This window comes from Anser brachyrhynchus, assembly GCF_964034855.1.
Source record: "Anser brachyrhynchus genome assembly, chromosome: 2".
Classification (NCBI taxonomy): Eukaryota; Metazoa; Chordata; class Aves; order Anseriformes; family Anatidae; genus Anser; species Anser brachyrhynchus.
The window spans coordinates 108469210-108487328 of record NC_137695.1 but is presented as its reverse complement, the minus strand read 5'-3'; the positions used below and the strand labels follow the sequence as shown (position 1 = coordinate 108487328).

The 18119-nt window shown below is 38.4% G+C and overlaps 1 protein-coding gene across 1 annotated transcript in view; it reads right to left on the bottom strand.

The window, feature by feature from the left end:
• The window catches only part of LAMA1 (laminin subunit alpha 1), a 108021-nt gene that overhangs the window by 75317 nt on the left and 14585 nt on the right, over positions 1–18119 (bottom strand). The window contains exons 2-4 of the mRNA XM_080579362.1: positions 11250–11420; positions 10771–10883; positions 3003–3245 (exon numbers count right to left, since the gene is read on the bottom strand). Of these exons, the coding sequence (XP_080435488.1) occupies positions 3003–3245; positions 10771–10883; positions 11250–11420 (527 nt within the window). The remainder of the gene's footprint in view (positions 1–3002; positions 3246–10770; positions 10884–11249; positions 11421–18119) is intronic.

The window sequence follows — 18119 nt, the reverse complement described above, 5'->3', positions numbered from 1 at the left end:
ACCCTTATTTCTAAATATTCTAATATAACATGTTTGAAGAATTTCACTTTTCTGATAGCCCATTTAGAAACTAATCATCATCCATTTTCCAACTGCAAAACAACAGTTACGAAACCAAAAACTTTTTCCAGGTCAGATCCGGCAAACTAGAATCACCTTATATAATATTCAGCTCTCACAGAAACAGAGAATTCCTCTAGAATATCTAGACAATCCCAAACCAGGATTAACTAAACTTGTGTCAGATGTTTGACCAATGTGTTCTTGAAGACCATTGTTGATGGTTGCTCTGCAGTCTTCCAAGGCAACATACTACTGTCCTTTCCTTGTTTTATTGTTAGAAATTCTCCTTATCTCTGAAGCATATTTTCCTTGTTGCAGTTTCAGATCACTTCTTTCATCATCTGTCAGAGACATATAGAACAGACTACTCCTTCTTGTACCTGTGTTGTATGCAACTGAAAACAGAACATGCCCACCCATCTCAGTCTGTTTTCTCTACGCAAACTGCTGCAATATATTCATTCAGAAGTCATGTTTTTTGATGGGATTTACGAGACAGAACTGTTGGCCAAATATTCAAATAACATTGCATTGCTTCCACTGTAAAAAAAATATGTACATATAAATTCACTGTACATAAGCCCAACTGTAGCATTGTGGATCATATCCTGCTCTCATTTGGCATTCATTACAGACGTAGAATTTGCTGAGCTCATTGCAATCCTTTCATTTTCATAATGAGAGAAGGATACAACCATGGTGTTAGTTCTAGCATGCTGTGTTTCCTTCTTACCATTTAGGCTCTAGAGATCTAAAGAGACCTAAAAAGGTCTTTTACAGCCAACTGGCCTTACCTCCTGCATGACACAAGCCATTTCATTTTCGATAGTCTCTCCTGCCTGAAGCTCCAGTTCTCTGGGAATACATATTTTCTCTGTTCATGAATAGTGTGTTCAAATGATGAAAAGTGTAACTTTATTCACATTTTAATTCTAAACTTATCTACTGGCCAGACCAGTAGAAGTTCTGTAATAATACATTGTAATTTATATAGAGACAATAGAGGAATCCTTTCTACCAGGAAAAGGAAGAAATAGTAGGGACAGATACTAAAACATTAAGGAAGAAAATTTAAGATTCTCCATGTACACTGCTGTATTTGGCTAAAATACCACTTACATATTGTTTATATATGCCTTACATATGCTGATATACTTCAATTATACATTTTTGTTTTATTTGTCTTCCCTAATTGAAGAACATTTTCCAGCAGTTGTAGTTTGAGCCTTGGAATCATAGTAAATCCTGACTTCATTACATAAATTTCCAGAAGCAGAATATTCTTGAAGATCTGTAAGAAGATCTTCAAGCAGTATTAATCAGGTTAACAACAGAGTATACAATAGTGCAGTTATACCTCTTTAAACCTGTGAAAAATCTAGCAGCCAAACTGGCAAAATGTCTGATTTAGCTAAATGTTGTTAAGTTATATCCACATTTAGACATGTGGTCATTTAACCTATCAGTTCTTTTACACCAGAGCGCTACAAGCAAAGTGCATGACAGCAGCTTGCTAACAAGTACTGGATACAAGACAGGTATCTGTAGACATCAGCTGCTGCGTAGAACTTCATAGAGCCCCATACTTACATTCTATAATTGGTTCTGTCCAATATATTAAGCATTAAATATGTATATTTTTAAAAAAGTGCCAAAGTTCACTAATACAGGTTATGATATTCTCTGTGCAGGAATATTCCTGTCTACTTTTCCAGCTACAATGGAGCAGTCTGTTCTTTGTGAACAACAACATTTATTTATGTAGTATAGAGAAATTTAGTTCTGTCAATTTATTTGTTCTTATGTTATGTTTTTATGCCATTGCACTTAGAAAAAAAGCAATGTTCTGGATAAGGCTGTTGATAATATTTGTGCCACACAGTTCTGTGTACCTGAAGAAAAATAAATGAGAAGAAAAGTCACTAATCTGAACCTCCATCATTTCTGGGTTGGAGCTGGACAACCTATCAGCCTATTACAAGAGGCACTGTTTGTACACAGTCAGCCTAAGAGCTTTCTGATTAATTGTGGTAAAAGCCAGGTTAAGTTTCTTTGTCTGTTCCATTTGATCTGTAGGGGATATGTTTACATCATTGAAACAAAAATTTGTTTAAAATAAATGGGACTCGATGTCACCTGAATTTCATTGGTTTTGTCTTGCTGAAACATAATTTCATGTGAAAAAGCTTGACAAAGTTCATCCCTTAACTCCACTCTTTTTTTTTAAGCAATAAATAAATACATGGTGGCTCCTATGAAGCTAACAGTTACTAGCATTCTCCACGGGATAACACTGCATTTGTTATCATGCTCTTACATGATAGCATTCACGATAGAATAACCACTGGTTTTAATGTATCATTTCATTATGTGGCTGCCTCTATGAAATAAATTACACAAATACCATGAATAGAGTTTGCTAAAAGAACGAACAATCAACAGTGAGGCTGCACAACTCATAGCTCTTTTAATTATGCTTCATCCCTGAAACAATGCCAAGGCTAGTTTAGGAGTTCCAGCTGTGCCGAGCATTTCAACGGTGTTTGCAGCTTTATCTCACAACCAGGTGTTCCTAACACAGGGATTTTCTTTATTAAATGAAAAACCTGGCAGAACATAGAGCCTCTGTTGTAGTCTTTCATAGGATAAAGCAACTAATAATTCACAGTTAATAGCCACCATCAAATTATGGAGAGAGAGAGAGAGAGAAAACAAAGAGTTTAGTAATAGGAATGTGTAGAGCCAAAGACATGTTTTATCCCAACTTTTAAAAGTTTGCTATACTGGTACATGATGTAAAGATAGTATCATTGAAGAAGAAGAACAGATCATCTGGTAGTGCTGAGGGCAATGAACTCTGTAATTGGAATTCAAGTGTTTTCAAGTTGCAATCAGTCCGTGTTCACACTCGCAAACCACAAGTGCAAAAACAAACGTACCTCTCCATGTTCCAGGGGAACTAGTCTGGAATAATAGGAGGTGCAGATCACTTCATCATCTCTCTTGTATGTTGGTGGCCCAATTCTTGGTGTGATATTATAACGGGTTAAACATTCTGTGTCACTAATTGCATAGTACTGCCATGGTCTGAACTCTGTGCCATCTATGGAGCGTTCCAAAATCCAGTTTCCAGGTCGTGGAGCATTAGCAGATTTGATGATGACATATGCAACTTGAAAGACCTAAAAAAAAATGCAAGAAGAAAATTTTAACACTTCATTCTGCTGTGAAAGACCGCAAGAGGCCAACTGCTAAAATTAACTAAAATTTTAAAGGCAGTATGCAATTTGCGTGGTGAGAGGGTAAAATTTGGTAGACTGGCCCTAGATAAAACTTTTGCATAAGCTTCTGACCAAAGGCCAGATTAATCTTTTACGATAATAATGGAAATATGTATCATTTTTTGTCAAAACTGTAAACATTACAAAAAAACAAACTGAAATATATATATACATATATATAGTTACACACAAAGTTGATTTCAGGATTACTTGGGAGTAACAGTCTTTCTAAGGGAAGTGTGCTATTTAGCTTTTTTGAACCAGTGAAGGCTTCAAAGAAGTGGGTTCTTTTTTTTTAAAAAAAAAAAAACAACAGCTGCAGCCAAAACAATTCTTTGTTTCACATTTATTTTAGCTTGGAGTTTAATCCTTCTGGTAATAGCATTTATGATAAGCTTTTTACATCCTATATTAAAAATCTCCGTGCATTCCATTTCCATTCTGTGTTGAATTATTTAAGCACAAGGCTACTTACAGACACTGCTGAAAATGTACATAGATAAATAAAGTGAATATGACAAATATAAATATGATAATGTTAATTAAGTAGTTCTTTTAAGATATGGAATCTCTCAGCTATATGCATAACCTTGAGGTGTTGTGTTTTTTTGTTTTTTTAACTATTCTGTGTCCAAAGTGAAAACTCTATCCCCACAACAGCATTGCTCTGCACTTCTCTGAGAAGGCAGGGCAGTAAATAAGTTTATATCACCTTTTAAGTGACCTTGTTGTGGCAGCTAGATAACCTGTGCTGAACCCCAACTAGCTACATCATCAGCCACTAGCACTGAAATGCTCTTACTCCGAAACTACTATCTTCTTCCTTAACTAATACATCACCTCACAAAAGGCTGTCTTTGCAAATTGATAAGACTCCTTATAAGAGTTTAATGTTTTACATGCAGTATATTATGAAGCCACATTTAGAATAAAGAAAAATGCCATGCTGTTTAACCATCGCAGAGGTCTGTATTCTCACTACAGTGGACCACTTGCTTGGTTAGCTGCTATAATTATTGTAATTCCTACAATTTCTTTCAGACATTTTTTAATGTACTGGGGGGTGGGGGTTGTGTTTGTTTTGTATTTTGTTGTTGTTGGTTTTGTTTCACAATACTGAAGAAAGCCAGAGCAAGAATAACACTTGCCATGTAAAAACAGATTTCAGTTTTGTCAAATGGAAAAATAAACATACACAAATAAAGAGTAATTACATTGTGTGCACAAGTGAACAGAGCTTTGCTTAGGAAATCTGCAGACATGAGATGGAAAAAAATGATTACACATCTTCAAATTCTGACTTATTGGATTTAATATCTAAAAAAGTCAAACAATCTTGGTTTTGATTAAAATCAGACATAATATAAAATGTGATAATCAGCTGGTCTATTTTTATTTATTTATTTTTCTGTTTGCTATCATCAACTAAACTACTTCCCTACTTATTACACAGTTGGCTGAAAAACAAATGATCTACTTCTGATTACACTGAGATTTTTCAAGACCGATTACATTCTGCAGCTGATGTGGCTAGTTTTAAATCCAGTTCCAACCAGTAACAATGAGTTATCCTTCATCACACAGTAACTGCAGGCAGAAATAAAAGCCGAAGATATTTTCATGCAAGAGTATGTAGATGAAATTTATTTTAAATATCAAGTTTCTTGGTGAGGGGAAGAACCAGATAAAGATAAAATTTCTCAGAGCAACTTCCAGAGCAGTTCATTCTAATCGATGTATCCTTTAAAACCAATGTGGTTTTTTTTCAGAAAAGTAGCCATGTCTGGTTCTCAAGTCTTCTAGGGATTGATTTTTCCTCCATGTACTCAGTTCACTGAGAGCTGAAATGAATATATTTGAAATTAAGAACCCAAAAGAGGCATTCAGAAAATAATGAATGGTCTGTAACCGTTTAAGTATGCATAGTCAGCCTGTGTAAAAAAACACTGCCTCTTTTCCCTCTGGATTTTCTTGTCTCTTCCACATATAGCCCGTAAATACCTAAAAATACTTCTTAGGTAAATTCACAGGATACTTGAATGTCAGCAAGCTCAAGAAAATTTGTCAGTCCCTGAAACTATATAGGTTAAATATATAAATGAAAGGATACTGCATAAATGCTCCTGCAATCAAGAAATCACAAGCCAACCTGCCAGTAGAAGTTATATTCTCGGGGATTACGTTCCCAAACAAAAGAAGAAAGCTAGCAAAAGGGATTCAGGTGTCCCCAGCATTTGCAGATGAAGACATTTTAAGGAGTGTCAACTTTGGCTTGGGAGACCTCATATCCCATAGCCTCTGCAACCTAAAATGGACCAGGACTCCCTGTAAGGCAAACTGACTCCAACATCCTCAGAGTACTTCCTTAAAGATTTTTACTTTAATGAGGTCTCCACATTCAAACGTCACTGAGGGCAGTTTCTTCCCACTCTGCACGTTCATTCACTGTCCACAAACTGGCCATGTGATAAACTTGAGCCGTGTGGCAAAAGCTAATGATTTGTATGCTTTAATCTGACTGTATAGCTTTCCCAGGACTCATTTCCTTATTGAGCTGCAAGGGTAAAAAGGGCAAGCCAAAGCAGGTTAGCAGTTCCCAAGCAGCCATAGATTAGAAGTGTCATTTTACAGGCATTTCAATCCTGACTGTAAAGATCAGCCAAATAAACCTGTACTGAAGAACACCTTTGTAGCAGCAATACCAACATAACACATCACTTCTACTTTCTTTAGCCTTTATAGTAACTTTGTTTCCCTGAATGCAGATCCAGTAACGTCAGGTGCTATGTTCTTGAAACAAATCTGCAAATAAACCCTTTTCCCCCATTCATCAGGCAATTTTGCCTACTCTTTTGCTCAAGATGCTGCTAGCAGTGACCACACAGCAGATGCTAGCCAAATGTTCCTATTTCCAAGGGCACGGTCAGTACTCTGAAACCTATACAGGTCCTAGCAAGCACAATTTTTCCAGTAGTCTTTTTGGATAAAGACTTCCAGTTACATTTTTCAATTTACTTAGTTTGACAGAACAGTAAGGGAAGATATGCTGTCTATTCATAACTATTTGAGCCCTGGTCTCCACAAGTGAAAAGTTAAAGGGAAAGATAAGTCCCAAAAGATAATTTTTTTCTAAATTTCAGATTAGTTTAACAGATCGGTTTATTCTAATTTTATAAATTCAGCTAAATCTTTCCTTCATGCTGAGTGCAGGAAGGCAATGTAATAAAACAGCTAAGTGTGTTTTTCAAAATGGCATGACATGTCCTGTGGTGAAAATGCTTGTTACAACTAACATTACTCTGTATTTTAAGTAAAACTCAAAAAACCTTTCTGCTTAATGTTGTCAATACATATAGAGCTAGTTACCAAAAAAAGCCTCTTTTTCTCTGATTTCATTTTCCTTTCTGAATCCAGAAAGTCTAAAATGAATGAATCTGTGCGAACACTCAGAGTAGAAGACTACATGAAGGGATATTCTGAGTATCAGTCTGTATTGTTCATACAAATGGTAAGAATCTGAGACCTAGCAATTGCTTGCTACATTTTGCTCCTGTGCAACCATTGTTTTGGAATAGAAGTTAATTTTATTCAAGCAGTGTATTATAAGAAAGTACAGCTAAGCGAGCACCCTGAATTTTGCATCATCTGTTTTATAGCAATAACAACACTTTAAAGAAACTTGCCACATACAGTAAATTAGCACTGATCTAGTCAAGAGAACTGTATCTTTTTTATATAAGCAAAGGGTTTGTCCTGACAGTAACCTCTTCTTGCCAAGTGATTTCAAGATGAAAGCTCACTACATATCATATCATAACATTATTTACGTTATATTTGACTTTGTAATAGCAGAAACTGCAAATTACTTTCACAGTCTCTGAGTTGTAATCCAGCATTCATGAAATATTCATGAGCTATGACTTTATCGAAGCAGAGATGTTTTCACAACTTCATACTTGAGGTCTTCCAAGAACAACTGGTCTTGCTTTACAATTCAAGAACTTTGTGGGATACAAATTTGTGCCGTTCTGCTATGCCTAGCACTAAGCACCCTTAAATACTTTTGAAAGTCTGAAACATATTAATAATACTATGGAAAATATTCATTTAATGCTGTGATGGAGAAATATTTTATTATTGGCACAAGCACACAACTGGCATTTGTAATAGTCGGTATTTATTTTAATTCATTATCATTTTGCAAAATAGCTGTCCTGAGAACAGCTGTGTATTTTGTTTCTGTAGAACTGCCAGTGTAGAAAGCATGAGATCATAAATTAAATGTTGGTATCTTGTACATCAATACTACATCTCATTGCTAAACTACTCTTTCCCCAGCTCTGGATCTTTGCTATACATTTTTAAATGGAAAGGAAAAAAATGTCTTTCCAACTATGATACAGTTGGTCCTGGGAAGACTGAAAGGCATGACAGAATATATGTACCTGTTTTTTATGATCCATATGAGCTACAGAACTGTGATGTAGCCACCAGCTACCCTTACAAAATGCTTAGCATTAGTTATAATAGCACAGAAATTCTGAAGGAGAAAGATCAAAACAGCACTTTTGATCTGGAGTGTATTAGTCAGCTCTCTTTTCTTACTGAGATTCCACCAAGCTGCTCTTCAGTCCAAATGTTTTTAGACTAAATAAACTAACTGCAAGGTAGAATATTAGCTGAAGGAATATTCTCTGCCCCCTTCAGCTTTGAGCAAAGAGATGAATACAGCCAACAGACAGAGACTGTGGCCAGAATATATATACGTAAGATAAACTGGGGTGGAAACACAATTTCCACCAGTATATTCCCCATATTCACCAGCTGACCCTGCACTCCTGCACTCACCAACCCCATTGCTGGCTTGTTCCTCTCTGCTGTACATTAGTAACAATGCCAAAAAACAACCCATTTTTCTTATTGTTATAACTTCTAGTAATTAGTCAAGAATAATGAGCAATAATCAGATTCTTCACATCACAAAGGGGTATTAATCTATTCTATATTCTGCCAAGGAAAGTTAAAGACTTCAATATGCTCTTCGACATATTTAATGCACAAAGCTTGAAATTTAAAAGAAAGTACCAATGCTAAAGAGACAAAGTAATGCATATAGTTAGAGATACTGACTTTCAGAAATACCTTTAAAGGTTCTAGAGGAGTATTTTAGCTCATTCAAAATAAAACTTGTGAAGTAAACAGATACTAAAATCACTAGGGCCCTTCATATGTTTTTTCTTTGCTATTTTTTACTTGTGCTGACTCGGTTAAAGTAAGGACACCAAGTCAGCTCTAATAACTTATTGACTTCAAGCATTCTTTATTAACCAAATCCTTCCTTGCAGAGCAGCAATTTACATTCACATTGCATAGCCCTAGATGCCTTCTCTGTCTCAAACTGTCTGAGGAAAACACAGAAGAAAGACCCCTCAGGGTAAACTTTTCAAATCAAATCAGTGAAACAGTGTGCAACAGGAGAGGAAAGATACTTATTTGGAGAAACATCAACAGGGCTAAGATTTAGAGGGCAGTTCAGCTGGTCTGTTTCCAAAGTAAAAATGTTCTAGGAGGAAAAAAATGAAATCCTCACTCCCTCCTTCATTTTTCCTTCCTGTTTGTCCATTTATAAACCAAACACAAAGTCAACTATCCAAACAAAGAAGTCCTTTCCAAACCTGTCAATGACAAAAGATACAGTATGATTATTTTCCTAATAGTTCAGCTTTCTAATTAAAGAGGAAACTAGGCACTTGTTTAGCCTATGCTTCATTTTAAAACATGCTTCTTTTAAAACATCAAAGTTAAACCTTCTGTTTTAACATTAAAAATAACCTTCATTCAGAGTCTAGCAATCTTGCAAAAGCTTGTTACCAGCTGTGCACCAAGTATGCATTTCTTAGCTAGTAACAAAGCTAAGAGTTCGGAATTATTAATTTCAATTCATATCGGAATTCATATTAAATGAAGTTGCAAATTAATATTAATTCATATTAATAATCTGTGAATTGTTGACCTATGATATTCAAATAGCTTAGATCTGTTCAAAGAAAAAGAAAAATTAAAGGAAAAAACATTTTCTTCAGAAATTATTTTGTCTTTATTTGGGGCAGGGTAGGAGACTTGATTCTTCCATGCCTAGCACACAAACCAACAAATTAGGGAATCATCTGTGCAGCCTGGCAGCCTCCCACATAAGAATTTTACCAGCTACAAGAAGGGGCAAATACCTCTAAGCTTCTGTTGGTATTTTTTTGTCATTAAGTGCCAAAGCTGAGGAATCAATACAGATAGTTCCATCCTTCCCATGGTCAGAAATCTCTGCTTCAGACCTCTAACTTCTAACTGTGCAGGATAGCTAACATTAAACGTCCACAGAAGGAATATAGAACATTTCTTTCTAATGTTCCTTCTAACAAAAGAGTGACCAGAACCAGTCAGAAGAGAAGCACAGAAAGTGGCAAATCAACTTCTCTTTCAGCAACACTTTGTCCTATTTTATGTGGTCTTCAAGTCCTTATCATATCAAACAACTGACATGAAAGCCTACGTTTCCAGGGTTCTGGAGATTCTGCAGCTGAACTTTTCTGATATTTTACACTTCAATCTGATCATTGTATTGCATTAACAGGTTTCCATATTTAAGATATCTTGAGATCTTACTGTCAGGTAAGTGATGCGAGTACATTTATTCCTGTCACTTAACTTTTCTTTCCTTCTCCTAAACTCAGTATCAGAGTTACAATGCTTATTGATTGGAAGAGTTCATATTTGCAAGTGTATTGTGTGTTTTTTCTTGTAGTAAATGTTAAATGTTTCTGCTATGTTCTACTCTAAATCACTACTCTTTTACTACAAGACTGTACAATGATCAGGTGAAAGGCTGATATAGTTTAAAAAAAAAAAAGATGCATCCTCATATATAAAATTTGTGCCTATGACAATTACACCTTGAAAATACCGTTTTCTGCTTGAAAATATCTTCAGTAACTCAGACTTCAAGCAACTTGCATGAAATCAAAAGCAGAGAAAAACAATAGCAGAGGACTGTCAGGGGAAAGATAGCAAGGACAGCCAGAGGAAGGTTATCAAGACAAAGCAAACACTGGTGTAAACTCTTGTCCACACATATACAACTGTTGCTATGCCATGAATTACAACACTCCATGACCTATATTGCTTGAAAACACAGTCACTTCCATTCCAGGCTGATAGGAATAAAATCTTTAAGATGCTCCTTAATAATAATTGAAAAACACACCTGTTTAAAATCAGTTTGTATAAGGTTTAACTATCCAGCTTTAATTATGTGCTGTTAAATTTCTAACTTACATATCCAACTATCTAAACACTGAATACCTGCAATAAATTGCATAGACTTGTATTGTACACTCAACAAGTGACAGACACTCAGGTAAATGTTACTCACCTGCCTTAGATCCAAGGTGATGGTGACCCAGTGGTACTGCCTCCCGTTCTGAATGCTGGGACTTTGCCACCAATTATTGGTACCATCAATTGCACTAGAAATTGGGTGCTGCTCTGTTTTAAAGAAAAAAAAAATAAACATCTATTGAAAATACATCTAAAGCTATTTTCTCTGACCCAGTACATTTACTTCATGCAGAGTATAATTTCCTCTGCCACAAAGTAAAAGCTGAAATTTGCCTCGAGACAAAAAGGCTGTCATTGGATTCTGCAGTGCTTAATGGTGATTTAAGGTGTTTGTGCTTTCTGTCAGTCCTTTGCTTAAAGGCAGCTTCACTCATGTGTTTGAGACACTAAAAGCAAAAAGTATTTGACCCCAATGCACTTTGTATTTATGGGAAAGGGTCAAAGAGTACAAGACAAAACAAAGGAAAACAAAAACAAAAATGATGATGACAACAACAACAAAGAGAGACTTGCCTTTGGGATTGGCACTGTGACGGTCACAGACCCGGCACTGGGCATTGCGCAGGGGTCGGCCTGGGACATGCTCAACAAGTTTGCAGAACATCTCTGGTCCTTTTTCCCCACAGGTGGCGTTGGTGGAGATGTGAGCATTGCTGGCCAGGTTCAAAATGGCAGGGAACAGGCCTTGAAATAAGTAACAATTATCAGTCACACACAGTGAAAGGGAAGAAAATTTCAGTCATCGTTATGAGATAGATCTCTGAATATGCGTGGTTTTATGACAAGCTTCTAGCCTAGAGACAGAGATGCAGAAAAATACAATGAAAACAGATTGTTTTGTGAAAACATCATCATACCAAACTGACAACAGCACATCAGTCATTATGGCCCTGAGGCACCGCTGGTCCTGACCCTCCCTACCTACCTCCAAGGGCTCCTGGGGGGACCCCCTCTGGGGCACCCTGCCCAGAGCCAAGGCCCCCATTCCTTTCCCTGCCCAGTGATATTCCCCACAGACGAGCCCTGCCAAGCCATGAGCCCCACAGGCCTATATCCTGGTCCTGTCAGCAGGGAAGCAATCCCTGGTTGCCCTGTTCCTGGACAAGATGGAGGGATGGGCCTTGGGTGTCAGGCCCTGCCCTGATGGACCCAGGAGAGTCCCCAGCCCTCCTGAGGAACACAAGAGCTAGTAAACTCTCTTCCAGTTACTAAACTTTCTCGCTACATTGTGAAATAATCAAAACCAGGGGGAAAATTGGCCCTCTGCCATAACGGACGAGGAGCTGCACAGCAAGCCCTCTGCCCATGCAGAACACAGCGTTTAACCCAAGCTCCCCAGGGCAAAAACACCACTAGCCTCAGCGACACACTTCCCGTTCGCATGTTTTAAGGACTGCATTTTAGACCTTTACTCTGGGATTTTTTGAAGCCAGTGTAAAGTCTAAGGAAAACTTGGCTTGCAGCTTATTAATCTTTACACACTTTACTGTACTTTCAGACGGTACTGCTCTTGTGCACAGGAGTCATGAAAGATTGCTGTTACCAGCTTCAAAACTCTTAATGGTTTCTGAAAGGAAGGACGTTTTACTTGAGCTTGAAGTCTACTCATAAAATTTAAGGAATACTTCACATGGCAGAAAGAAGCTAAGAAAGCACAACTTCTCAGCAGTTTTGTTACAATTTTCCAGCCTTCCCTCCTAGGTTAAAAAGCTCTAACTTCTTGCATGGTTAGGTTTGCATCCATCAGTAAAACACAGATACTCCATTTCTATTCAGAAACAACTATGAACAAGAGAACCGATTTGGAAAAAAAAAAATGATCTGTGTGAAGAGGTTAAACATGATGGGCTCAAATCAAAGCTGGAGCCTTGCTATAGCATATTAAGAGTGCTGCAAGAATTGCTACTGTTGCAATAGCGAGGTATTAAAATCACATTTCTGAAAGGTTTTTTGTTATTTTTCCTCTGTTATAAGGAATTTTAAAAAATCCAGGTATGTTTAAGCGTATTTGTGAAAACATGCCTTTCTTCACAAGTACAACTACACAAATTATTTTCCTTCATTAATCTACAATATATATTGCAAGATTGCAATATTAATATTTTGTTTTTCTTAGCTGTCCACCTCAACAAGACAGAATTCAATATTCCTTTGATTACATGGCTAAATCCTAACCTTCTTCACCACAGTATGAGTAATAAACAGTGTTTTCCATTGTGTTGAATTGTGCCATACTCAAAACTTAGAGGGAGATGAAGCTTTTTTGTTTTGAATCCTTACCTCATTTAAGTTAAATCTAGACTAGGTCATACACCTTGCTCTCATTATACCTAAATCTGATGCAGGCAATGACATAGAGGACATACTATTGACCATATGGTAAGTCTCTTCTTCCATTGACATGCCTTCTGCACACTCCTCTCATGTTTACTGCAGTGTTGGTGCAGTATTGCTACAGACTTACAGCTGTAGGCAAAGCAGAAATGCAGCCTACATTTTCTTACCAGACAAGAAAGCTCACTGATGGAAGAGGGTACCCTGTTTTACATTACTCTCTAATGATTAAAAAAAATCTTCTGTGTTCAGTATTCACTACTGTTCACAAAGGCATCCATCGTCCAGCCTTCAAGAACTACCAATTAACTTCCCAGGTCATTCATTACCCTTCACTCACGTTACACAGTAGCCCTGCCATTTGTTTCCAGGGTCATTTGTTAGAGTGACATAATTTACCTACAATAACCTTCAGTCAACAGATTTGTGCCAAAGGAATAGAAAAGCTCTGAAGAAAAAGTGCTGATGGTTAGTGCTGTCTTGGATAAGTTTCATTCTTAGGCTTTTGACACCGTTCCCCACAACATTCTCCTCAAGAAACTGGCTGCTCGGGGCTTGGACTGGCGTACGCTTCGCTGGGTTAGAAACTGGCTGGATGGCCGGGCCCAGAGAGTTGTGGTGAATGGAGTCAAATCTGGTTGGAGGCCGGTCACTAGTGGAGTCCCCCAGGGCTCGGTACTGGGGCCGGTCCTCTTTAATATCTTTATCGATGATCTGGATGAGGGCGTCCAGTGCACCCTCAGTAAGTTTGCAGATGACACCAAGCTAAGTGCGTGTGTCGATCTGCTCGAGGGCAGGAAGGCTCTGCAGGAGGATCTGGATAGGCTGGAGCGATGGGCTGAGGTCAACTGCATGAAGTTCAACAAGGCCAAGTGCCGGGTCCTGCACCTGGGCTGCAACAACCCCAAGCAGAGCTACAGGCTGGGAGATGAGTGGCTGGAAAGCTGCCTGGCCGAGAAGGACCTGGGAGTATTGGTGGATAGTCGGCTGAATATGAGCCAGCAGTGTGCTCAGGTGGCCAAGAAGGCCAACGGCATCCTGGCCTGTATAAGAAGCAGTGTGGCCAGCAGGTCGAGGGAAGTGATTGTGCCCCTGTACTCGGCTCTGGTGAGGCCGCACCTCGAGCACTGTGTTCAGTTTTGGGCCCCTCGCTACAGGAAGGACATGGACGTGCTCGAGCGAGTCCAGAGAAGGGCGACCAAGCTGGTGAGGGGTCTGGAGAACAAGTCTTACGAGGAGCGGCTGGGGGAGCTGGGCTTGTTCAGCCTGGAGAAGAGGAGGCTCAGGGGCGACCTCATCGCTCTCTACAGTTACCTGAAAGGAGGCTGTAGAGAGGTGGGGGTTGGTCTGTTCTCCCACGTGCCTAGTGACAGGACGAGGGGGAATGGGCTAAAGTTGCGACAGGGGAGTTTTAGGTTGGATGTTAGGAAGTACTTCTTTACCGAACGGGTTATTAAGCATTGGAACGGGCTGCCCAGGGAGGTGGTGGAGTCACCATCCCTGGAGGTCTTTAAAAGACGTTTAGATGTAGAGCTTAGGGATATGGTTTAGTGGAGTACTTAGTGTTAGGTCGGAGGTTGGACTCGATGATCTTGAGGTCTCTTCCAACCTAGAGAAATCTGTGAATCTGTGAATTCCAAAATCCCAAGTTCAGTCATGTTCACACACCATAGCTGTCACTCTGGACTGAGCCCTTTTGCCTGCTTGTCATCAAGCATCTCACCAACTTTTACCAAATTCACTCACTGATAGTAAAATGAAATGCTGGTATGATGCCATTAAGGTCTCATGATGAGTTTTCTGGTCTCAAAGAGATAAGAAAAAAGGACATTTCAATCCAATTGTAGTTGCACTGGAGTTTAGTCCCAGGATCGAACAAAAAAATAGGGGCTGTTAGCTTTATCCTGGAACATGATGCATCCCTTCAAACGCTAGCTAATTACATTCATCTCTGCTTCTCTTTAATGCAATCAAATTTTAAGGCAATTTCCAGAGGTGTAGCCAGTGATTTCAGTGGAAGCTGAATAGCCTACAAGCTGATTTATAAAGAAACAGTAAGTATCTGGAATAAGCAACATAAAAAAGGGGCAAATTTAAAATAAATTAATTGCATTTGCTCCTCTTCATTGCTCCTCTTCAGTCATTCAGCATGTTCTTAAGAAACATTTTAAGAAAAGCTGAGTGCTCATAATGGTGAGATGAAGAAATCCAGATGGTCCTCTGCCACAAAAAGAGGACTATAACCACCTGGTGAAATACATTTTCACTTGTCTTAGGGAGAAAGTAGGTATGATAAAGATGAATAACCACAGAATCAGTCACTTAAATGAGCCAATTACAGATAAATGTGTGACTGTGATCATATCCTGCTTTAAAATTAAAGTGGTCGTAACTGACATAAAACTCTGCTGGAAGATATCACGTATCATTAAACTGAACTTACAGCAAGTGATATTTGCATTCTTAAAGGCATTAGTGTAACTTTTACAGTTTGCTATCTGAAGTCCAGCACAAACGATTGATTGAATTAGATTTATTCTCACTTAATTCTCACTAGAAAAGAAGGGAAGTGCTACATAAAAAAATCCTCACCACTTCACTGCTAAGCTATCAGGTACCATTATCATATTATGCAATCGTACCAAAGAGGCTTCGAAAGAGCCTTGAGAGACCTCCATATGGATGGCCACAATCTGTAGAGTTCAGCAGTGGCTTCTCACCTGGTTAATCTGGTGTGGTTGACCATATTCCAATTGTTAAAATACCTTGTAGCCAATTTTGCCTTTAAGCACTTGCTACATCACTTTTCTACCATTGAGACCATCTCTGTTTGGAAGTTACCATCCAGCATTTTGCAAGAGACTATGGCAATCGCAAGAAAAGCTGGAAGAATTTTTGAAGAAAACTCGTTTACTTCTGAGTGCTAGCCAACCCTTTTCATGGTAAGGTAGACTCTTTAACTTGATTCTTCCCAGCTACTCAGCAGCCCATTTCCCCAAACCAGAGACTTACACACTACCTGATACCAGAAAATGAACTGCATGTAGATGATAGTTTGACCTTAATACAGACTAACAATTGGTTCACTAATTCAGCACAGAAATGGAGTATGATTTCATTAAATACTCAAGGAAGTTACTCTCATTTGTAAGGACTTGGTTTTACCCAGATATAGGACTAAAACTACAGAAATGCTGAAAACCTGTGTATCTGGGTGCATATTCCCAGAATTATGCCATTCAGAGCTTTCCTACAGAACAGGGACAGAAAGCCCCAAGCTCAGAGAAAGCAGATGGAATCAAATCCTTACCAAAGTGGTCTGCAATGTGGATGTGGCAGAATTTGTCACATTAACACTCTACAATGTTTGACTCTTAAAGTGACAAGGAAGAATCTAAAGGTTAGACAAATTTGCTGTACGTATAGCTCAGCAGGCAGACCTTGTGGTGAAGGACATAATGTTAATATTTTTACCAAAAGTCAGAGAAAAGGCTTGCTCATAAAGAAGTCAGTTGTAACAAACAGGTGGTCAGTGTGCAGTATGGCAGGGAAAAGAAAGTCAGGCAAGGAGCTTTTAGGTAGATGAGGCAATCAACATCTGTTTTATGTGCCTCCATGTGCCTATCCAATGCTAATCCTTCAGAACGAATGAGACACTTGGAGCATGCAGCTTGTGATGACAATTCATACAAAGTCATTATGGATTGAGATACATCATTGTGTGAGTAGTGGATGTTTGCACACAGGACACTTATCCATCTCTCCAAGATTTCTTTGGGAATTACTCTACTTGAAACCAGTGTCTATAGAAGATCTGACAAGCTCCTTGTTACAGGGATGATTACCATCATTTTTCCTGGATTCTTAATTCTGAGTAGTTTTATAAGTTTTCCTCATCTAACCCATTTTTATGTATTTATCTATTTATTACAGGTACAAACACCCCTGAATTTTTTCCTGCAAAAAGTTTCAAGGACTTGGGACATGCTTCCACAGTTCTGTGTTTCTGGCAGCTCCCCCTAGGGGTGCAAAATTCTGGATATGACCAATGCACAGCTGTCAACACATTCTGGATACATCTGATTTACATGACTAGATCAGTTATTCATAGTATTTAGATAGATCTGATGCATCCTGGATTTACTGAACATTTTGTCTAGCTCAAATAGCCTGCCCATGTACAGAAACATCACTGCACTTTAAAGACATTAGACTTAGTCTGCATGCAGGTCACAGCACATAAAAAAACCCATGTAGGTGTAAGCCTTCTCTGTCATTTAGCAAGGGCTTTTTAGACACATTTGATCCCTCACTCATCTTTAAAAAAATTTCCCAGTTTAGAGCCCTTGCCTGCATGCTGTATAGCTAGATCTGAATGAAACCCCAACACCAGCCCTAATTATTTCTTTTTTCACCCAGAAAATTAATAGTCTTTCATCACTGTTCTATTACATGTGAAGGGGGAGTGGGGTTGGATGTTTTGGCAAAATCCATGTGTTGTCTGTGGGTTTGAACATATTTGACGTGTACGGATTTCATAATGTGACTGACAGGCTGTACCTCTTCCCTTTTTACAGATGGCATGTGGAGAAACTGAAAGATTCCTCAGAATAACAGTTTTCCTAGCAGAGGCATAGCTGATTAAATTAGATTTGTTTCTTTTACAAACACAGTTGTACAAACAGAAAGATACATATGGCAGCTCTGCTTTCCATAGGCTTCACTATGTCAGCAAATATGTTCAATAAGTGCGATAAAGATTATACTACTTTTTGTAACATGATAAACACAGCAAGGATGGCAAAACTTCTCACAGGAAGGCCACATTTAAAACAGATTTCCACTGAATCCGGATTAACTGATCTGTATGCTATCCCAATAAACTGAACGAATCTGGAAGGTGTTTTTGTCTGTTTGAAATCAGAAGACAAACCTGATGGGAAATGAATGCAAGACTATCTGAAGCAAACCAAGTACTGAGTCCAGAAGGTGACAGTGTTTTTTTCAGTGTTCATCAGTGTACACAACGAAGACTTCCAACCAGACTTC